The 22,819-nt window shown below is 56.3% G+C and overlaps 6 protein-coding genes across 6 annotated transcripts; 3 read left to right on the plus strand and 3 right to left on the minus strand.

The window, feature by feature from the left end:
• Positions 1-172: 172 nt before the first annotated feature.
• Positions 173-1,510, minus strand: EX895_005753 (uncharacterized protein; the record flags this gene model as incomplete). Its single annotated transcript, XM_029886345.1, has 1 exon — positions 173-1,510. The coding sequence occupies one exon, from the start codon at positions 1,508-1,510 to the stop codon at positions 173-175; it is 1,338 nt and encodes a 445-aa protein (XP_029737576.1).
• Positions 1,511-1,826: 316 nt separating this feature from the next.
• On the plus strand, positions 1,827-3,155 carry EX895_005754 (uncharacterized protein; the record flags this gene model as incomplete). The annotated part of the gene is made up of 1 exon (XM_029886346.1): positions 1,827-3,155. The coding sequence occupies one exon, from the start codon at positions 1,827-1,829 to the stop codon at positions 3,153-3,155; it is 1,329 nt and encodes a 442-aa protein (XP_029737577.1).
• Positions 3,156-3,431: 276 nt separating this feature from the next.
• On the minus strand, positions 3,432-4,124 carry EX895_005755 (uncharacterized protein; the record flags this gene model as incomplete). The annotated part of the gene is made up of 1 exon (XM_029886347.1): positions 3,432-4,124. The coding sequence occupies one exon, from the start codon at positions 4,122-4,124 to the stop codon at positions 3,432-3,434; it is 693 nt and encodes a 230-aa protein (XP_029737578.1).
• Positions 4,125-7,880: 3,756 nt separating this feature from the next.
• Positions 7,881-9,383, plus strand: EX895_005756 (uncharacterized protein; the record flags this gene model as incomplete). The annotated part of the gene is made up of 1 exon (XM_029886348.1): positions 7,881-9,383. One exon carries the CDS (start codon positions 7,881-7,883, stop codon positions 9,381-9,383), a length of 1,503 nt encoding a protein of 500 aa, XP_029737579.1.
• A 9,284-nt stretch (positions 9,384-18,667) lies between these two features.
• EX895_005757 (uncharacterized protein) lies at positions 18,668-21,025 on the plus strand (the record flags this gene model as incomplete). The annotated part of the gene is made up of 1 exon (XM_029886349.1): positions 18,668-21,025. One exon carries the CDS (start codon positions 18,668-18,670, stop codon positions 21,023-21,025), a length of 2,358 nt encoding a protein of 785 aa, XP_029737580.1.
• Positions 21,026-21,737: 712 nt separating this feature from the next.
• Positions 21,738-22,676, minus strand: EX895_005758 (uncharacterized protein; the record flags this gene model as incomplete). The annotated part of the gene is made up of 3 exons (XM_029886350.1): positions 21,738-22,391; positions 22,474-22,571; positions 22,664-22,676. The coding sequence occupies 3 exons, from the start codon at positions 22,674-22,676 to the stop codon at positions 21,738-21,740; spliced, it is 765 nt and encodes a 254-aa protein (XP_029737581.1).
• Positions 22,677-22,819: the final 143 nt, after the last annotated feature.

The following is a 22,819-nucleotide window of genomic DNA, read 5'->3' on the forward strand; positions in this document are numbered from 1 at the left end:
TTTTGGTTATCAGTGAGCTGGCAGCGGTTGCCGGCAATTTGTTGATTGATCGACAGCCGGCAACCGACACTCCATCCCCACACCGAGAAGAGCGAATGCGCATACGAAAGAGTCGAGGTGGCGAGTCGTTGAGGTTGCCACAGACGTAACCTAGACATGAGGCTGCACCTCACTAGTACTTGACACGAGCCGAATACATAACCACATCTCTCCAAACGCTCTTGGCCTTCCCATCAGCGCCAACCACCTTCTTCTCTTTGTTCCACTGCCTCTTGTCGGCCTCGCTCAGCTCCCAGTCGAGCACCTTGGTCTTGCTCGCACGTGTGAATTTCAACAGCAGAGCGTCCTTCTTCTTATCGTTGAGTGCGAGGTCGTTGATGAACGGCAGCAGATCAGCCGCGAGCCACGACGGTCGTGTGAGGAACAGATCCTGGAACCGCGCTGCTGGGTCGGTGGGCAGCTCGTGCATCGAGAAAAACTGGATCTTGACGGAGGCCGGGTTCGGGTAGAGCGAGACATTGGCGGCTGGGGAAGGATTGAGGATGTAGTAGCCGGAGAGGAGGTCCAGGTGGGCGAGCGCGCAAAAGTCAGGCGAGAGGCACGAGTCATGCCATGTTCGTGTAAAGTCGCTGAGAGGGATGGCAATGCGTGCGGTCGACTTGAGTGCCTGTACGCCGAGGAAGTGGACGATCGCTTTCGTGTCTAGCGCAACGCTGGTCCGGTCGGTGGCGTTGCGAGAGCCAAAGAACTTGGTCAGCAGAGCCGTGACGACTTGTGGCCGTAACCCGTGCACCGAGTGGAGAGCCTCGACGGTTTCCTGGAGCGGCACGTTGTCCGGGATGAGCGCGTGCAGGTCGAGGTGCGAGATGAGCATCTGCAGCGCCGAGACGGTCCATGCAGGCGAAATGTGTCGCATGTAGCCGTCCATCTCAATCACGTGGTGGACGACCAATCCTGCCTCGAGCTCGGCGGGACTTGCCTGGACAATGCTCTTGAGCTGCTTGAGCGTGTACTTCCTCACTGGCCTCGCCTTTGCGGCTGTTGAACGTCTCTGTTGCTCCTCTTCGCCTTCGTACTGGGATGCTTTGAGCAGACCTAGCAGACGATCCAAGCGGGGCACGACGGGTGCGAGCTCCAAGGTGTCGGTGACATTGCTGCGCAAGTAGAGTGCTGATTTGCTGGGACCCGCGTCTTCGCCAGATGCACAAGGTGCTGCATCGATGTTGCACAGTAGCAACGAATTGGACTGCGACACGGCTCGTAGCGCCAGGGTCTGCGTGTCGGCTACGAGCACAGCCTGATCTTCGTATCTGCCCTTGATTGTCAGTCTTGTTGGATCGCCAGTCTTGCGCTTCTTTATCGCTGGCTCCGAGGCGGACTCGGTTGCATCCTTGGTTTTGGCGGAAGGATCAAAGAGGTGAAGCAGCTCGTTGGGTATCTCTAGCAGATGATACTGCGGAAGAGGCAGTGGTACTGAGCACAGCTCTATTGACGTGCATGCTGTGGTCATCGTGTGCGGTGTATGTGGTTGGAAGCTGGAAAGGAAGCATTCAGAAGGAAGATTCATCTTGGGGAGCGAAAGAGAAAAAGACCAACACTTTCTTTCACAGTTAGTTGCGTGTCGCGTCGCGTTACCAAGACTGCAATTCCAACTGCGATTTTCTTGTTTCTTGTTTAATCTGGTGGAGGTGGCAGCTTGAAACTCGGAATTCGGACTTGGACCAATGTGCCTCGACTTTTTTCTTTCTTCTCGAACGACGAAGCTCTTCTCAACCCCACATTCACTCGCTCACCTTTGGCCGTCTTGGCTGTGACATAGAGACGAGATGGACGGCGAAACAGAAGAGTCAACGCCAGTCTCTGAAGCTGCTCAACTCTCCCTCAAACATGCAGGTCCGTCGATAGAGGTGCCTCCGGGCATGTCCAAGAACGCCGCCAAGAAACTTGCACGCAAACAAAAGCTCGAGGCCACCAAACACGAACGCCGTGCCGCTGAACGCCTCAAGAGAAAGGAGAACAAGCGAGCACGCTACCTGGCTGCACAAGATGCTGAGCAGTCAGCTGGACCCAGCAGCAAACGGCAATCCGCTACAGACGATGAGCATATCGAATCGCTGGCAAGAAGCAAGAAGCCTAGACCTGCTCAAGGCGAGAGCGAAGCCATGCACAAAGAGTACTTCAACGCTCGACTTGTCATTGATTGCGGATTCGACGAGCTCATGGTGGAAAAGGAATCAAGCAGCATGACGCAGCAACTCATGTACTTGTACTCGGCCAACAGGAACGCACGCGTGCCTTTTGGCGAGCTCATCCTCACGGGTCAGGACAGGCCCGGGGATTGTCTCAAGGACGTGGACCCCGAGCAGCTCTCGCTCATACCTGCCGCAGCCGAATCATCGGCCTCACCAGGTCAAGCAGCAGAAACGGGCATCAACGCAGCTAGTATAGAGAACAACAGCATCGGAAAGGCAATGGACGGCAAGCTTAGAGGCGTTTGGAGGCGGTGGAAGCGCATCACCATCTACAAGAACGGCGGGATTGAGTCTCTTCTTTCCAGTGCTGGTCTTCCATCTTCCGCGCCAGCAGTCGAGTCGGCCGTCGACGACCGACGCTTCGCTCCAGAAGCGCAACGTCAGGCGCTGCATCGCATCCCGCTTTCCGATGCCATCTATCTCACCGCCGACACTGACGACACGCTCACCGAACTCGAGCCCGGCAAAACGTACATCATCGGTGGCATCGTCGACAAGAACAGATACAAGGGTCTGTGTCGCGCTAAAGCAGACCGTCTGGGCATCCGTGCTGCCAAGCTGCCTCTGTCGCAGGACATGTTGGAGGCGGTGGAGCGCAACGTTCGGTCTCAGGGCGAGTCGATCCAGGATGAAGCTGCAGACGAGGGAGAGAAAGGGTTCGTGGGGAGGAAAGTCTTGACCGTGAATCAGGTCGTCGAGATCTTGACCGCTTGGACCGAGACGAGGGATTGGGTCAAGGCGTTGGAGAAGGCCTTGCCTCGCAGGAAGCTCAAACAGCGTGGTCCCACGGCAAAGTCCGCGAGCGGGGCAGCGCCGCAGACCAAGGATGGCACAGAATCCGCAGCGTCAGCTAAGGAAGAGGAAGACGAAGACGAAGATGCAGCGAGAAACGAGCACGCATGAAAGATATGCAAATTGATACCAGTCCAGCCAGTGAGATAACGAGTGAATAAGTGAACGAGAGAGACATTCAACGGGACTGATGCAGACGAAGCGAACAGAAAATCACGCGGACGGTTGCAGGAAACGAAACGAAAGGGTAGAAGCAAAGCAAAGCAAAGATCGAAGACGAATGAATGAATGTTTTCAGAGATCAAGAGGTGGAAGCGGTCGCTACCCGTAGAGACCGACGTTCCCATCCGCTTGTCTCGATAGTCCATAGGCTGAGAAGCCCGTTGTTCAGGGCTGGAAAGCGAGCACGGCGGTGAAGAGCACGCCTGCGGTGACAAGAAGCACAGGCAGCGACTTGGCCTTCTTTGCCGAGCCTGAGGTCGAGTTCATCCTCGAATTCGCACCTGCCGAGCTCCCCGTTGCCGCATCGCCGCTGCTCTGAACCTGCACGGATGGCGCTGTGGTCTGCACGGCGAGTGCTGCGGCTGCTGCCGACTGCGTCAGCTGGCTCGCTGTTGTTGCCAGCGATGTCGAGCTGCTCGTCGTTTTGTGCTTGACGACGTGTTTGTGAAAGGCGGTAGCAAACGGGCGTGCGTGTTTAAACGTGCTGGTGACCGTGTGGTGGTGTTTGGGTTGACGGTTGATGCAGGTGGCAGGAGCATTGATGTGGTCGAAATGGCATTCCAGGTGGGCACCCGACTGGTCCTTGGCGGCAAAGTAGTTGTGCGACTCGAGGAACTTTTGGTCCTCAACAATCTGTGTCTTGTGGCCGTTGATCGAGGCGTATTCGTGTGCGCGTACGTTCCAGACTGTCGCAGCGGCACCGTCTGGCGCGGTAGTGGTGGCAAGCGGAGTGGGCGCGAATCGAATCGAGACGTCGCCGTCGAGCTTGGTCATGGCACGCTCGAGGCTGCTGATCATCTGATCGACGCCAGGCGCGAACAGGGAGACTGTCGAAGTCGAGACTGTCGTAGTCGGCATGGTGCGTATCGATCGATGGAAGGGGGGGTGAAGGGGAAGGGGAATAGAGACAAGCGGCCGAGTGGAGAGAGAGATGATGGTGAGCAGAGAGTAACGTTGATGGCGACCAAGAGAAACAAGAAGAGGCTGGGCAGAGTGGGGGTCGTAGTCGAGGCAGGGCTGCATCACATCGAGGACTTGCGCCTGTCGGCTCCGTCCGGACGGCACTCGACGACCTTGTCAGAGACAGTCAATCTGTCTCACCGATGCTCGTCTCCTCAAGATCACCTTGTGTGCGCACGTCGCTGATCTTCAGGCACGCGAGAGTAACATGGAACAGCGCACAAGAGGCAACGGAAGACACTCGGCTATGCTGGGCGACGATCGCCTTTGACCGGATCGCTGCAGTCATCTGTGGCTCGTAGCAAGTACACACAAATGGCAAGTCGCCTCGCCTAGGATGAGCGCACCAGAGGGAAGCCAGAGGAGACTCAACAACCGTCATGCAGTGAGCATGCGGTCGAGAAGACGCGCATCGAGGCGAGAAATGGAAGCATAGCAAAGGTGTTGGTTTCTGCCAACGCGTCGAGCGTCTAGGCAGGGCAAGGCAGGACACGGCAGAGGAAACGGCAAGACACCGCCGAGGCACTGGGAATTTTCGTGCATATTTCGCCGAGCCTCTCGCCGTCTCTCACTCTCACTCTCACTCGCACTATCTCTCTCTCTCTCTCTCTCTCTCTCTCTCTCTCTCTCTCTCTCTCTCTCTCTTTGGGCACTCATGTCGACGTTGTTGCCGTCTGCAGTGGCACGGCTGGTCACATCGACAAGCGAACGATGCCAACTCTACTCTGTAGACGGTGTCTTGTTTACTCGAATGGTTTGGGATGTAATTCTGGGATCGACCATGCGTCTCGATGTTGTTTGCTGCTCAACCGAATGCTAAAAAGAAGACCGAAATATGCACGTCGGTCGGCTGTGCCCTTTTTGGCGCTTCTTGGCAGGCGCGATGAATTTCCTGTGCGTTTTCTATCAGAGTCTGAGGGTATCGCCGATGATGATCGATCGGGTGTTCCCTGTCGTAAACTTTCATTTTCGGCGACATGTTTTTTGGCGTTCATTTTCTTTCATTTTTGGACCTTCGAAGGCTGAGTCGATGAGGATAACCAGCAAGGTCGCTAGGATCCCTAGCCGCGGAGCAGAGACTCACATGACTGCTGAGTCGATCGCGAGCACGCCTGATCAGCCAATGGCACCATGATGTCGCGCAGCCCCGCCCTCTCGACCAAAACGTCTCGGCAGCGGAGCGAGCAATGTGCCACTGCCACTCGCCGGCCCCTTGACCGGCGGCATGTGCTCACCCCGCCACTGTTCTACGCACCTTACGTTGGTTCGCAATCCGGGCTCGCTCGCTAAGTGGCGTCTTAAGACCGAATGAGAACCGATGAGAGGAACGGCCGAGAACAGGCAGCTAACATCGCGCTCCGTCGGAGCAAGTTGGCAAGAAAAGTAGTCGCGCTTCGTGCTCAGCAACACCATGCTTTCGACACGCGACACCATGCTCTAGCGACGACGCAGCCGGAACCACGATCTTGCAATCGCAATCGTGCCTGAGCTAATCACCGATCATGCCAATAGCAACAGAGGATCGCGCAAGATGGCCAGAGGGACAAGTTGGTCCGGCGTTTAGCTTTGCCGAGCAGCTCGCCAAAGTGTGACTCGAAAAAATGGTATTAGATATCGACATCTGGCTCCTTTGAATCCGTCAAACCCAGCAATGCCGTCGCTGTTCGTACGAACGTCTGCCATCATGGCGGCGACAAGGCTTGCGCATGTGCGAGAGAGGTGCAAACAGCTGCCGTGCGGTTCGCAAGGCCGCCAAGTTGGTAAAGGGGGGCGGGGGCGAAAGGGAGAGCAATGGCAGTCCGGATGATCTCGATTCACACACCTCGGGAGGCTGACGCGGGAGGCCCTGTTCCACTTTATAACTGAGCGTCGCAGTGCAGCGCGATGTTGTCTGCCGTGCCAAATCCCGGCGAATCGCGTCTCGCACATCACAGTACCGCTGCAAGCCAAGTTCGCTTGCCCCACGTCTATCGGCTTTCTTGCTTCTCGGCCATGGAACGTTCCGTTTGGCTGAGCTTCGGGAGAGCAGAGTCTGGGTGACGGCGTCTTCCAAGGGCACTTAACCACCGTCCCGTGATGTCGCCATATCCTTGAGTTTGTTTCGAACGAATGCGTTCAGCATCCCAGTGACTTCGAGTAGACGCCCTGCTTGGCACACGGGCCGAGATTCTTCCAGATCGAAGCACGTGGTGGGGGGCCAAATAAGACCGTTCTGAAGACCGAGTTGTTCATTTCAACTGTTCATCTTGTTGCTCGTGGACCTCTTCCTCGCCATGTTCTTCGACGAACAGCAACAGCCACTCTCCAGCCTCTTACAGCCCACTTATCTCCTGCTTGATCTGACTTGAATGAAGACCGGAAGATGCGAGAAGGGTAAGAAAAGGCGTAGCAGCATGAACAAGGAGCATCCACGAGCGAAAAATGATGGTGTCAGAATCATTCTGCCAAGAAAGTCGACCTGCAGATGCGGAGTTCTGCAAACCAGGTTACTGTCCTGAATGAAAAGGGAGATTCCCCCGCGGATCCCCAACGCCGTCGGTGCTTTGTGCCCGCAGCCCCACGTCTGTCACATTCCACCTTCATAGTAGCAAATACGAGTCATCCTCGCCTTGCAGCCGCTCCTCTTGCACTCCGCTCGCTTCGCAGCATCATTGTTCGCTCATGCCCGCACTCCGTCCTCACTGCCTTTGATCTAGCCGAGCTCGCCTTCTTGCACTTTTTTTACCTCCGAGCATGAATCTGTTTAATGTGAAGATGGGTACTGCCACACGCAGCTCCGCCCTCTTCCTTCCCTGGCCATCTTTCACCTTCTTTCATAAACTTGTACACGTTGTGCTGTTCATGCCATTTGCGTGTTTGCTTGATTGGACCCTTAACTCAGGGACCATGACATGTATCTCCGGCTCCGTTGGGAATGACGTGGACAAACACGTTGACTTCCTCGTTAACAGCCGACCAGATCGGCCATTTTCCGGCTCGTTCCTAACTTCTTCTCCCCCTCGCTCGCTGAGCTTGGTCGTCCGCACGCACGCTCTTGCCATGTGCGTGCTGAAGTGTCCACTTTGCGAGAAGCACGTCAGGCCTCGCACCTTCCATCGGAACAAGCTTTTCCGCTTCTCACACGGCTGTAACGAAAAGTTGGTGGAAGCCAAACCGGCCGTGATGGTGGCCAGATATTCGTTTACATTCTTGTCCGAGTCACGAGCAGCACGCGCTCGACGCATGACAGCCGCCACGCTTTCCGCTGCTCCTCCTCGGCTCCTGCCACGAGTGGCACTGTCAAGGTTGCAAAGTGTCCAACTCCGCGCAAAATGCGCAGCAGCCGCCGTTGCCCTTCCCTGTTCCGCCGCTTTGCATGCTATGACTCCCAGCAGCGTCCACATCACCTGCTCCACCTCGCTTGTGTTCCTCTTTCCGAATGTATAAAGTCTTGGGGTGCTCCGTCAATGGCGTAGTCTTCCGTCCAGTATCACACATAATATCACTGCTTCTCCTTCATCCTCGAAAGAGAGGTTCTCCTCATCGCCCAGACTTTAAGTCACACATACACCTAGCGACATATCCTACCAAGTGCTCATCCGGCGGCACTCACCCCTACCCGCCTTGCCGTTGACCTCTACTTTGAATCTACTCACCACCAAGCCCAATACAACCATGGAGCTGTCAGTCGACGTTCACTCGACCGACGTCTTTCTCTTCCCCTCCAAAAGACAGCGTCACCAGTCGTCGTCCGAAGTGTCGTCCTCTTCAGCAGCAGCACCAGAGACCGCATCGTCATCACTAGCGTTGACGCCGTTCACGTCGACATCGTCATCAGGCGCCACCACATCCAGCTACGATGGCGAGGCGCCTGCTTACAGTGAGGTCGAAGACATGAACGCCTTCACTTCGACCAATCTGTCCAACGACGACCACGCGCTGCTCTACGCCTACGTCGACATTCGCTTCCCCGCTTCCAGCTCATGCTCCTCTGGTATCCGTAACCGCCTCAAGAGCTTGACGCTCACACTCTCGGGACACGAGAGTATCTCGTTCCCGCGTGGTGGCCTCGAGCCTAATCAGACCTACTTTAACGAAAAGTCGATCGACGAGGCGCTCGAGGTATATTACTTTGAGCCGGGCAAGACGTACAGGTTCGAGCGAACCTTTTTTATCGACCACAACGCGGCGCCGTTTCAGCGAAGCCAGTGGGGGCTCAACAACCAGAAGCTGGTCGCCAAAGCGACGTTCCACGGGCTATTGTCCAAATCCATGACGGCCACCAAGAAAGTCTACTTTGTCGACTGCCAGAACGACGAGGGCAACGACATGATTGTTTGGGACAAGGACGTCAGGACGCATGCCGACGGTATTGGTCCCTTCAGTCTACGCAACCGATCCGAAGTGTTTACCGTCGGCGGCTATTTGCGCACCAACCTGGATCTCCTCAGTCCACTCGAAGGTGTCAGCATCGTAGGTTTTCGAGCGTCGGTCGAGATACGGTCGACGTTGGCATCGCGACGCGAGAGACCAGGGTACGTCGAGACGGTCAAACCGAAAAAAGTGCCGTTCCTCTCGCTCGATCGCCGCCAAGTCGAGGAGCTCTTCCGCACCAAAAAGCTTCAGGGAGGCGGTGAAGGTGTTGCGCCTAACGGTGAATGCTACCCCTCGCTCGAGGTTGTCTCGCGCCTCCCGGACGACAACAAGATCCGACCTAGCACGGTCGACGGGAACAACGCCGCCATCCGCTTCCGCAACTTCATCGACTACGAGATCGACTTCATCGATGGCGAATATCGTACTTCCGCACTAGCAGACCAGGACGACGAGCTGATCTACGTCGACGACCAGAAGATGAAGCGCTTCCACGTCTCGATCCCCGTCTTTCTCAACTCTTGTGGCTGTCGACCGGACTCACTCAACCTGCCTTCGTATGCCTGCGAAGACCCGATGCCCGCTGAGTGCATTCTCGAGAAGAAGGCACAGCTGAAATTGCTGCACGACAAGCAGACCGATCCTTCGGCTTTCCCTTGTATCTGCACTTTTACGCTCGAATCGCTCTTGGAGGTCGAAAAAAAATCCCTGGCCGCCAGCCCAATCAGCAGCGGTGCTAGCTGTTCCCCTTTGACGGAAGAACTGGACCCTTTGCCAAGGTACAAGTATCTCGAGTCGTCGTAAATCGCAAACTAGCAGTTCCATGTAGAGATACCCCTGCAGATGAAATACCCAGCTCTCGTTCAGAAGAGGCGTGCTTGGCCTCAAGCTGACTCTTCGCCCCAAAAGCCTTGCAAGGAAAGCAGACTTGTGCAATTGATCTCCACGCTCCCACACACAGAGAGAGAGCGAATTTGAGATCTGACTTGTGTTGCGACATGTGCATGATATATTGTAAACAAGGATTGCTACTGCGCATTCTTAAGGATAAAGAGCTTTCGGTGTTGCCAACTGCTTCTCCTGGCTGTCTGCTTCAGCCGGTATCCGCTCATCACAACAGTGCCGTTGAGGAATGTAACTCGAACGAGTCAACCCTGTGCGGAAAGCCGTAGAGCTCGCAACAGCTGCCTTCGACTCCCAAGGCTGAGTAGCGGGCAGTCCTATTCTTGTCCTGCCTCAATAGTCCCCTTCCTCCCATCCACAACCTTGGTCCCTTTCGCCATCGATCAGTGTCCGCAGCATCCGTCAATGTCGTCGCCACACATCGTATCTGTTGCAATGAACGAAACCGTCAGCTACGATGTCGAGTGCTCGAGGCAGACACGATCGCCGACGAACCGCATCCAAGCAAGAAGGCCCGCTCGGAAGAACGCGACGAGCGTGCTTGGTCCATTGACCGCCTTGCTTACTGTATCTGCCTGCAACGCATACCAAGGTGTGCAACGAAGAATCAGCCAAGTGAGTACCTCATGGTGTGTTCATTGTGACCGCGGCTGCGGGTATGCATCGCCATCGCCACCTGTGCTACGCGTAGAGCACCGTGTCTGACCCAGCTTTGGTCTTGTTTCTCAAGCACACCTCGTTCCTTTCGAACAGTACGAGGCTGGAAAGGAAAGCCAAGCTCTTCCATATGCCGAACCAGGCTCAAGCTGTCAAAGCGAGGTCGAAGATGCGGCCGCTTCGTCGAGCCAAGGCCGACAACCCCTCCTAGCGGAAAGAAAGCTTCCGTTGGCTGCCTTGAAAACGTCGCAGAGGGCACAGAGAAACTTGAAGAGAGTAGATCCGCAGAGGCGTATGACGGATAGCGCATGCACCCCACAGCATCGACTGACGAGTGTACGAAACCATCATACCAAAAATATGAAATGACCATAACTCCCCACTTGCTGATCGATCTTGCTCGAAATCAGAAGAGCGTGTTCCCGTCGGTCTCGCGCGTGCCTGGGAAGCAAAAGAAGCGCATAAAGCCGTCGTTGATAGCAACGTCAGGTGTCCAAGGGTAGTGATGGTTTTGCCGTTGCGCGGCGGCTCCCCATCTGCGCTCTTACGTCGAGTGGTGACGCAATAGTGGCAGAAATCCGTCGAGAAACGGTCGAGATGGCTAGTTTTCGGCCTGCAGATGTCGCTGTGATGTCGTTGTTGTCATGCTGGGGTGCGCTGTTGTTGGATAAATCGGTTCGGTTATGTGGAAACGGCGGGTGCTTAGTGGTCCCATGATGTTGCAGATGGCGATGCTTGACGGGTGTCAAAAACCATCATCTCAAAACCTTGAGAACGCCATTACTCTGCCATTTCCTGTTCGATCTTGCGCCAAACTTGGTGAAGGAAAAGCCCTCAGGAATCCGAGTGTCGGGGTGGCCAAAAAAAAGGGCAAAAAGTTCAAGAAAAAACGAAGGTCGTACCGGGATTCGAACCCGGGGCAAGAGAAAATTTGGAAAGCTGGCTTCCGGACCTCGGAAGCTATTTCAAAATCTCCTAAGTTGACCACTACTCCATACAACCTGTTTGCCCGTTGACTGACATGTAGTATACATGTAGACACGAAACCTACCCTCTTTTTCCCTTAGTTGTACACCCTAGCAACATGCGTTGGACAGCCCGCTTTCTGTCTGGGTGTGTTTTGGCTCTCGCCCCTCAGACAGATCGCAGTGAAGATTACGAACAAAACCACAGCGCTTCCATGCAACGTTGCGATGGCCGAGGTTTCGGGTTTAGCGCTCGACAGGGTGTTCAACGCAGCAAGGGGAGCCAAGGCATGAGCACAAAGCCGACCGAGCACGCGCCGATGGGACGCATGATTATCGCGTGGGGCTCGGTCTCAGCCACGTTCTTACAGTCCGCACAGCCCGCGTCCCTTTTGAGGCGAATCTGTCACACCCACACAAGCGGATGCGGGCTCTTTGCAAGGTACATCGTCATATTGAGGGGTGATACGTGAGGATCGGACCGAGCATCGAGTTTACCGTCGGTGGAACTCTTTTGCAGAGTGACGAGATGATAGAGCAACTCGGCGAATTCAGACGCGCAGAGCGTGAGCAAAAAACTGTTCCTGCATGCTTCTACTCGGCTCAGACCACGATGTCCCCTCCTTGCCCTTTCGAGTCGCGTGGCGTGCGTGGTTGGCTGCACTACGGAACTCCGCTTGTGTGGGTGTCTGTGTGAGATAAGCGGTGCAGTCATGCAGTGCGGTAGGACGGCTGGTCATGCGTAAGATGAACAGCTGACCGGCCATCGATAAAGGATCCCTTCACGACGCTGTTTTTTTTTGGCCATATTGCACGAGCAGAGTGCGACGTGGCAAACGCCTGGGCTGGCTGACGGGCTGCGTCTACCCACCTAGACGTGGCGGGCAGGCTTACGTGGACATCACGGCAGGCCGCGGGCAAGACGCACAAGGCCACGAATTGGTGAACAAGACAGCCAACGTGCGAAACGTGAGCGAGACGCTACAATGGATCTTCCTTTCGCCCGACAAGCAACAGGAGAGCGGAGTGTAAGATCGACAGACAAGCACGACCGCTTCTGCGACCCCGCACGCCACGCGATCGGTCGACACCACTCGAAACGTATGAAGGTGCGTGTGGGGTAGTCCGCCTCGTTCATCAGCTCTACCCCGCTTATTCGTCTCACCTGGGCTCTCGCATACGCAGATCTACAGTCTGGGTTGGCGACGGAGGGTGGGGAGGGAAAGGATCGAACGCCGGTGTATGCCGACCATTCGGGGAACGGTGGGGCTGTAACACACGAGAGACCGGTATTTGGCAGCGCTGGCTAGCGTCGGCGTTGGCGTGGATAATTCACCGTCTCACCAGGACGTGCTCGACCGGCAAACCGCACCTCGTCCCCGTGTCAGACGGCTTCAAAACATCCAAGGCGCCCCTTTCCCCCACACTTTACTCGTGAATGGTCAAGCGAGAACATACCAACTGACAGGTTGCTGCGTCCCCACGAACGGATCGAGTTTGTCCCGAGGTGGCTAAGCATTATTCCCTTCGCCGGTCAGATGGCCTTGCCGGCGGTGGATGGTCACGACCTACACATCATCACTCCAGCACAAGAGAGCTTTGGGTGAAGCAGGTAGAGACCAGTTCTCCGGACCGCGGGGGAGCTCCGAGTAGCCAAGAAACAGAGATTGCCGGCCCAATGGGTCAGGAGTGCCAGAAAGGATCGGCTAGCGCAGCCCCGAGCCTTTCTAATGAAATTCGGACCCCTCACTTCAGATTCACATTTGACAGCAGGACCAAAACTGACGGATGCGTCTCCGTCGTCGGCTGACTCACTGGTCCGTGTTTTTGTCTCTGTCGTCTGTGAGTGCGATCGAGCGTAGTTACGTGCGTGTCAAAGGTAATGTCCGGCAGCGGTCTGAGCCGGAAGAGCTTACAACCGGATGTGTGTGAGAGAGACAGAGAGAGAGAGAGAAGTATGTGCTTCGGGGACTTACGGAAGCAGGCATTTCGGGAGAAGCTCAGAAATGCCACACTGGCTCCATATGGTGTCAGCCCGGCTTGGTGAAAAAAAAAAAAAGTGACCGTCGGGCTGAAAAGCACGCAACACGTCAGCCTAAGGGTTGCTGGGTGAAAAGAAAAGTCGACGCAAAAGTCGACGCACACGCGCGAGCGGTCTCTGCTATCTCGCTCTCGTGTGTGCAATCGGAGCTGGAAATGTTTCATGCCGGGGTGCAGTGCATGTTGCAAGAGAACATTGCACTCATTAAAGAAGTGGTGGCCTTTGGAAGAAGAACAAAAAAGCCCTATCGGACACCGACGGTCCGGTCTGCGATGGCCTCCCTTTAGATTGGCCTTGCGGTGGTGCCCAGAAGCCTTATCGGCCCCACATCACACGTCGGCGAATCCAAACCGCTGCAACGAGCTATGTGTCACTAGCTCACGCATGTAGTGAGGCCTGGACTCACGCCTACCCCGCCATCCACCCTGCGGTCACGCGATAGCGGTAGACAACGAGGCAAAGAGCGTGACGTGAACACATTCCTGAATCCAGCAGGTGGGATCCGCGGCAACAGTTGGCCGGCATTCAGCTCTTTTTTTTCGTGGGGCTCCTCACCGCTTCGACATTGTGGTCGTGCAGATCCTGAAAGGCCGGAGATAAGCTCGAGCTATACATGTCGGTTGGCTGAGCTGCGCAGTCGACTGGCGTTTGCCGAGGAGCTTACGGAGCCAATCCTGGCTGGTCTCCATCGGATGCACTCTCAAGTCGGGACTCGATAAGCTGAGGATGCATGTGACGCACCGAATCATGTGCGGTCCAGTCGACGCATGAGCACGCCAAGCTAGGAATATGTTGCGACAAGAAATCGCACAAGTCTGGACATGCCCGAATCCAGACGAATGTGGGGGCCGGGGAGCGGGCGTGCCCGCCCATAACGCCTTGTTAATGTTCCTGTCGATCGCTTCCCTCCATCGTAACAGCCTAGCGCTTCCACGACTTGAGCCATTGCCATTCATCAAAGCTGAACAGCGGCTCCACAAAGATTGGCGTGTGCATGCGTGCCTTGGCGCGTCTGACGAACGTGCTAGCGCCGCCCAGTCGCATGAGAGAGGAGGCGAGTCGTCGGATCTCAAGATCAGAAGGAGCCTTTCGCCATTGTCGAAAGCCTAACTTGATCGAGTTTGAGAAAGCTAATTCACGCGCCTGTCGACAGGGTCGGCAAACCTAGCTTTGGCCCGTCTCGTCTTGACGAGCGGGAACCCAACGTCGAAGACACGGCCCAGTTGCCAAGCGAGGGAAGGGGCAAAGCTAGCTTCGAGGCATCCATTTCCAACGACGCGGGGTAAAATTGATAGAAATGGCCCGCTGACAGCACGCGCTAAAAAGAACTAACAAAAAATGCGGGGAGGCGATTGGATCGGATTTTTCGGCTCCTCCGCCTCCTTTTCACAAGGCAGAGAGACGAGAGAGCCAAGATAAGCCCGGCTCGACTCCGGCACAACGCTGCCCCTGGCTGGCGATAAGGAAACCAGGCTCATTCGTATCACACCGGGAATCCTCCGTGTCCACTGCTGGTATATCGCATAAGTTTGGCATCGCACGGTCTCCGCCGGCTTTGCGAGACTTTCAGAGTAGGCTTCGCGCGGAGGCGGGCAAGAGAGCCACCCACCCTCTCACAAGTGCAAAGGGGCAAAATCAGCTAGACAAGGTGCCCACAATCCGGTCGATCGAGGCAGGACTGCGAGCTAGCCCAACGTGACCGGCACAGCCCGTTTCAGGTTGGCCTTACCACATACGGCGTCCCCCACCCAAACCCCCACCTTGCGTGCTAGTTGTGCTTGTGTCTGCGGGACTTGATTTCGTCGGTTCCAGCTCGGTGCAGAAGCGTATTTCATCCCGTGGCCGGATGCGCAGCACTTGCAAGGGAGGCAGGAAAACGAGTTGATAATTTTCCGAAAGTGCAGGCAGGAACAGAAGAAGATGACAGAAGCAACCCGCGGCGGATCTCGATGATCCGCGTTCAGGTCCAGAGCTTTTCTGCAGAAATCCAGCCTCTGAGCAACGCAGGTGAGGCTTGGGTGTGTGTATGTGTGTGGCTGGCACGAAGATAAAAGAGGAGAAGCTTCGGTCGAGCTGCAGCAGGAAATTAAGATTTGTAAAGAATTAACTTAGTTCCAGACCTACGACGTCAAATTTTGACGCATGTACGCAGAGTTGACGCAAGATTTCCGGTGACGCAGCGTGTGCATGCTTTCGCTTCTCACTCCCAATGCAACGGAAAGAATTCTCCGATGCCCCCAGCCACGCAACCCTTCAACACCGGGCCGTCAACAGGTGTTCGTACTATCGCTGCAGCTGGCTTCTTCGCAAGCAAGCGAGCAAGCGTGGAACATCGATAGCAGTGGTTCACAGCGGGTTGGTCTAGCCTTGACTGGGCCTTGACAGTCAGCGGCCCATTGTTCCCAGTCTCGAATCAATACGCATGATGGAAATGCGATGAACGCCACCAAGTGCGGTACAGTATCGGTCGCCGCGATTGCCGAGCCAGTCCTGTCACTGCTTACCCTTTTGTCGCCCGGACGAGGCTGGACAGCGCAATTCGCCGCAGTGACGGATGATCTTCGGTGTGGCTGGTTTCCTGCATGGAAGTCGGGCTTGGTCAGTCAGACATTCAAGGGCGATCATGCCGCCGCACGAAACCTGCCATGTGAGCTCCGAACGTCTTCTTCCTCCTCCTCCTCCGCCAGGTGAGAGTTTCTGGCCATCGCAGGCTAGCTCGCGCTGGGCTTAGTCCAATTTGTTATAGCCCGCGCCCCAGCGGCGTGCAACAGCGAGCCATCGGTTGGGCAACGGTCAGGGCACCTAATCTTGTTGCGGTAATAAGGCGGCAAAAGGCAGCTAGCTGTCTTACAGTCGGAGTATAATCCAAGCGAACCTGACAGGCCTCGCCTGGCTGAACCAGGCTGCATCGGCACCAAGCCATTCATTTAGGCAAAACCGAAAATAGGAGGGTTCCGTCTCCGAGAACGAATGATGGCACCAGCAGCTCGGCTGCAATGACATTGCGACACGGACACCGGTCGGCAATCCAGTCGACTGCTACTCCACAGTGCGACAGACTCATGCCCGGTGTGGCGCTTCGTATGGCTGTGGCTGCGACAGTTGTCCGTTGCCAGACTGGTGAAAGCCATTGCTGTGGAACTGAACCGTGGAGAGATAGTCTCCCAGCATTTTGACCTTGACACCCAAAGAAGGACGTCGTTCGAATGTGAGTGCCAAACACGGGGAATTTGCCATACACCACCCAATTAGGGATGGGAGCTCAGTGTAAAGCCGGCCCGCGAACAACTTGACCGAAAATGGGACGAACGCGATGGTTGCATGCCAAAGTTCTGCCGACGCTGTTTGTCATGAACGAAGAATGATGGCGTGAGAGACGAGGCAAAAGAAAAACCTCCGAGACGGAATTGACAGGAAAGCCGAGAACAAGCGAAGAGGGTTGAGCCGCGGGAGAGACAAGCCTATCCGCACATAAAAAGAACGGGAGAGTGCCGCAACACGGTATAAGCTCCAGTTGCACCAAGGCTCTCGAAACGCTGCCCGCACGCCTTACGGGCCGGCCTGAGAATGGAGCGGGGCAATGCCCACGACAAGAGCACCTCGCTTTCGAGAGTGAGAGGGACAATGATGAGCCCATTTCCATTTCAATCGTCGCTGCCTCGCAAAACAACTCGCTGAAGACGACCGCCATGAGGCTCCGCGGACGATGGTCCGGGGTCTCTTGGGCTCTCGTCACTCGCGCCCGTCAGGACGATAGGAGGTGCTGAAGGATGCTTTTGATTTGTTGGTGCAGGGTCGCTTTCATTGGTGGCCGGTCAAATTGCGAGCTGCTGTCGTTCAGCGGGTGGGCGTGGAGCAACTAGATGCACATGGTTGGCAGAGAGCGGGGGGAAGCGGGAGACAACACGCGTTCCATCTTGCCTCGAGTCTTGAGACAAGTTTGCGAAATGTGAGTCGGGAAAGTTTTCGCGTCAGACAGGAAAGTATTCTTCTGTATCCCCCCGCGCCATCATTGGCTGGTTGAGTGGGCGGGTCTGTGGAGCTTCCGTTGGTAAGTATGGCCAAAAGCGCGAGACACGAGCGACCGAAAATGGGCACGAAACTTTGCATGTATCTGTCACCGTCAAATGAAAATAGAGAACTTTAATGCCCGCAAAAAGAAGAAAAAAAAGCCCTGGTCAGGAGCAACGTGAAAGTTTGATGTCGCACCTCGTCTTGGTCGAAATTCGACCGAGAAAGAGTTTTCATTCTGGCTTGGCAGCGAGCACCTTTTCGCGTAACGGTTAGCCTGACACATCAGAAAACTTTCCGTAGGATACCCCACAGTCAAGTCCTGTACATGTTTTTTTTTGTCCGAGACTGGGAGGGGTAAGATAGAAACTTCCTCGCTAACAGAAAATTAACAGCGCAGCCTGACTGTCAGTCTGTGTGCCACTCCTGATGCCTGCATTTACTCTTTTCGATGTACTTACTGTCTGCCGACTGAACTGCCTGTGTTTGAAGGGATGGTATCAGAACGCTTGAGCTGCGAGCCGGCTCGACCAAGACAAAACACTGGAGTTCCTGACCTGGAAATGAAAGTCGACGTTGTGAATGTGACGTGTAAGTAGGTGAAAGGGGGGGGGAGAGTGTGGGTGAGTACGGGGAGCAACTGGGGTCGGCAACGTTTGCTCAGTTGGGACGCCGCCGTGAAGGCTGAGCACCATGCACGCAACTCAGACGGGCTCGCCTGCCTCCCGCTTTTCTCCCTTGGTCTCCTCTTTGCCCCCCTCACTTTTATTAATTAATCGTTAAATTTTACCGGAGAGCCGAAAAGTGGCTCCAGACCACAGTCCGCACCTTCTTATCGATAATTTTTCTTCTTTCCGTCGACTTGGACCGAAGCCGGAATCAGGCTTTGATTTGCGAGTGGCCTTCCATCCGCCGCATCCACCCAGTTCACGCCAAAGTGGCACGCATCCTCGGTCGGTCAATCACATTCATTGTTCAGTAAGTCCATCAGTCAAACACAATCTTTTGGCCTTTTTTTTTCCACGCTCGCATTTCGCTTTTGGCAGCCGCAAACCGTGAACCGCCAAAGGCAAAGTCGATCGGTCCCTCTTTTCGCTCGCTCGCCCGCCTGCTCGCTTGCTTTCTACCCCACTCGATCCTGCTCTTCCATCTCGCCGCCTCCCCTTTGCTTCCTCTCCATCAACCATCCACTAAGCTCTTCACAACCACATCCCATCCACAGTCCAACTCCACCATATTGCATCGTCTCTGTTTGCATCTGAATCAGTTGCATCCTCATCAACGTATCATCGGGGATTCACGGAGCCCCCGCACCGGAGCAGCTCACATCTCGTACCGACATCCCACCAACACGATCCAGCGACTTGACCCGATACCAACGCACGCACACCACTTTAGACGTATTCGAGCAGCTCACTTGACTTTTTCGCCCATCTCAGCCACTCCTCGTATTTGCAACTCTTGCCGTCCTTCAGCGCCCCGGCACATTCAAATCGCGCTCTTCACACACAATGGCTCAGCCTACCGCCACCAATATGGCCAATCCCAGCCCAGAGGCGGCTGCGCTCACCGCCAGCAATTACACCGTCGACAAGTCACAGATTCCCCGTCCCTACAAATGCCCACTCTGCTCGCGTGCCTTCTACCGTCTTGAGCACCAGACCCGTCACATCCGCACCCACACGGGTGAAAAGCCCCACGTATGCACCCATCCCGGCTGCGAGAAGCGCTTCAGCCGTAGCGACGAGCTCACCCGTCACGTTCGCATCCATGCCAACCCCAAGAAGGGCGGTGCTCACCCCGACGACAAGAAGGCTTCCGCACGCAAGTCTGCCGGCGGCACTTCTCCTCACGGCTCCGCTCCTGCCATCGCTTCTGCTTCCTCTAAACCTGCTCACGTCAACAACAGGCAGCTCCGATGGCAGGTCGGTGATGACGAGGGCGACGACAGCGATTCCGACCGTGAGGGCAGGCACGCGGGCCGCCCCGCCCGCAATGGCGAGATGTCGACGCTTGCCATGCTCGCCAGCGACGAACTCCACGAGCTCCAGCGGGCAGAGCGAGAGGGCCGCCGATCCGGCCCTCCCTCCCACGGCTACCACCCACATTACGCCGCTGCTGACCCTTATGCGGATCGATACCACTCGCAGCCCTCCGGCAGCTATCCTTATGCCTCGGCAACCCCAACATCGTCTGGCGAGACTACCCCTCCCGGATGCTCGCACGAGGACTGCCACCGCAAGTACAACGACCGCATCGCTTCTGCCATCCTCGCTCGGCCTCCTTCGAATCGACACGCAGCCGAATGTGCCCACTCGCGCCCCTCGCCTAGCGGCTACAACGGCAGCCACCCGCCTCCCAGCCTCTACCGTTACTACCAGCACGGCTCGCATCACGGCGCCGGTGGCTGGGCGTCCACCTCCTCAAGCGTGCCCAGCAGCGTTGAGCACTCGCCTCGATTTTCGCCCGACGACCACCTGCACGGTGACGACTATGCGTCCGAGTCCGAGCACGCCACTTCATTGCACGACGACTCCAAGTCTCGTCTTGCTCTTGCCGCTGCTCCTGGCGCCGCTGGACACTCAATGCACAGCCACTCGCGCTGGACTCCCAGTAGTAGTCCCGTTCTTGGTCCCCTCCGCAACATGAGTCTGCTCGGCGGCAACACGGTGCCCAATAGCCCTTACACTTCTCGTCCTGGCTCTCCGGTTCACCACTCGCGTCACGGTCATGGTCACTCGCCTCCCCACCATCCTCATCACCACTCGCACGAGGGTCCCGCTCACCAGTCTGGTCTTGGTCACCACGGCTCGCACCGACACCGCTCCCACCCGTACATGGAATCGTCGGCTCGATCCAGGTCGCACCACCACCTGTCTTCGCTCGGCATGGCTCCCATTCAGGCTGCGATTCCTCCCAGCACTTCGGGCGAGCGCAGCACCGCTGCCGAACTCGATTCGCATGCCAGCGGATCTGCAACCACTTCGGCGTCCACTTCGCCTGCCAATCCCTCGTACATGCCACCCAAGCTCTCGAGGAGCCACAGCTTCGGCTCGCGCAGTAAGGGCATCCCTTCGCTCAACTCGAGCGCCAGCCTCTCGGCTTATCACTTGACCCCAGCGCATGGTCCCTCTGCTGATGCGGAGCGCAGCGGTTCGGGACGACGCAGCAAGATTGAGGATATTTTGGATGGCGGCATGGGAAGCTTGAAGCCGCACTCGTCTCGCGCGTCGTATCCTCACTTCGTGGCGGATCCCTCGTCGAGGACGCTACCGCCTCCTTTCCCCGCCAGCGCCTCGTCGCACAGGGAGGGAAGCCACCATCCTCTACCCGGACACCACCACACGCATGCCTACAACTACCATCCTTACGGCGATCACAAGAAGAATGCCCGCAGCAGCTCGCGTTCGGCCCCTGCCAGCAGGTCAGGATCTCCGCACGGCTCGCCCACTTTGTTGCACGCCCTGCCTGCCGCTGCAGTCTCGTATCGGTCGCACAGCCGTCAGAGCTCAATCGGCAACAGTTTCGCTGCCAGCAACGGCCTCGCCAGCAATGAGTCGAGTCCCACCAGCGTCTACTCGCAGATCCCGCAGAGCGGCAGCAACTCGCCTGCAGCGGGTATTGGCCCTCATTCTATGGGCGGCAGCGGTTCCTCGTCGAGCGGCAGCAGGAGCAAGAAGGGTCTGGGCTTTGGCATGACGCCCATCCACTCTGCACACCGCGACTACGGCCCCACGCTGCCTCCTCTGGGTCAGGCGCTGTCGAGGGAGACGTCGCCCATCAGCATGCATCTGCCTCCGCCCATGAAGAGGATTCACTCGCATTCGGACAACAGCGTCGCTCCAGAAGTCGACATGTCGTCTGCCTAGTCGCAATCTCTGTATTATTTTCTTCTGCTGTCATCGCACTTGTTGTTGCATATGGTTTCTTTCACCACTCGTTGCTACCACGTTTCTATCCTCGCAGCTCAATAGATGGTTTTCTTCTTCGCTATTTTGTCTTTGGAGGACGGAGGTCGGCTGTGTCGCCTGAGTTGGTGTGAGATGATTGCATTTGGGATCTGACAAAAGCGTTGGCAGTGATGGCTATGACGCGTGCGACGGGTGTTGCCGGGGTTGTGTCAGGCGGGGATGAATTCGTCGGTGGTAAGGTTGTAAGCTGGAGGGTGGGCGGTGCACTGCTTGCTGGCTGTGCCTCGAGAGGGGGGTAGGGGGTAAGGTGAAAAGAGTAGGGCGCAGAAGCTGGTGCGTGAGCCGAGTGTCGTAGCTGCGGGGAGGCGGGAAAGGCGGGAGAGGCTGTTGATTGTGCACGCAACTCACTCTCCTGCGCGTTGCTTGTTCGGCAGGGATGTTGGTTGAAGCCTGCACAGCGTGCGTAGGGGTCTTGCTCAATCTGTGGACCATGCACGCATCGCCCGCGCGCCCATGATCCGACTGCTCTCGCTCACACTCTCAGACTTGACTGCATGGGTTGAATCAGCAGGTTCATTCGGGTGTGAGGAATCGCTGCATGCCGCGGATACCAGTCACATGTAATACGGACTTGCAGCCCAGAGGTATGTCGACACAGAGGGTAGCGGTTCTACATAAAGTCAAGATCGTCGTCGAGCGCCTCGTCACCGTACGCACGCGTGTCAATCACATTCTTAGCACTACTCGTCCCCACGGCCTTGGGCTTGGCTGCTGCAACTTTGGCCTTCTGTCCACCGGACTTCTTGGCCTCCTTTTCCGCCCTGGCCTTCTCCTCGGCGTACGTCTTGAGCATGGTCGACGACTTGCGGATGTCGACGTCCCTGAGCGTCGAAGCGATGTTCTTGAACAAGTGCGGAGCAAAGTGCTTCTCGAATCCGGGCTTGGATGAGTGCTTCTTGATGAGTTCGGTAAAGAGCGAATCCGAGAACGCTTCCCAGTCTTCTTTCGAGGAAGGGTTGGCGGCTTGGAGTGACGAGACGGCATCGTCGGACAGCTTGGCGGTGCCGAGCAGGTTGGCGGCGTTGTCGACGTCTGATCTCAGCTGTGCTTCGCGCTCCATGCGACGCTTGGCTATCGGGTCGGCGTCCCACTCCTCGGCGGCCGAGGCCGAGGCGTCGTCCGAGTCGAGCCCCTGCTCGCGACGCAGACGCTCTTCCTCCTCCTTTTCGGCAATCTTCTGCTTAACGCTCTTCTTCTTGCGTGGAGGCAGCGCGACGGGTGCTTTGGGCGCTTCCGTTTCCGAGTCTTCCTCCTCCCAGTCGTCCTGTCAAAAATACAAAGAACAAAGTCAATACCGTGTGAGGAAACAAAGTCGCATCAGCGAGGTAGAGTGTCGTTCAACGTACCTTGACCTCTTCCTCTACGTCCTCGTCGTCAAACTTCTTGCGTCCAGCGGCCGAGAGCTTGGGAGGAGCAACGGGCTGTTGCGGCTCGTCGTCGTTTTCTGTTTGTGCGTGCGAGAGCGGTGCCCAAGTCAGTACGTCGATTCCCAGCGCATAAGAGAGCGACAAGCTGATGAAGCGGGCAGTAACGTACCCCAGTCGCTCATCTTTTCAAAAGTAAAGCGGGTAAGTAATCTGCAGGTGTCGGGGATGAGGTGGATGATGGAGAGAAAGCGAGATAATGTGCACCAGATACACTTTTCTTCTGGAAAAGTCGTTCAACTCTGCACAAAAGCGCAGGGCGCCGCCC

This window comes from Sporisorium graminicola, chromosome SGRAM_7 (assembly GCF_005498985.1).
Source record: "Sporisorium graminicola strain CBS 10092 chromosome SGRAM_7, whole genome shotgun sequence".
NCBI lineage: Eukaryota > Fungi > Basidiomycota > Ustilaginomycetes > Ustilaginales > Ustilaginaceae > Sporisorium > Sporisorium graminicola.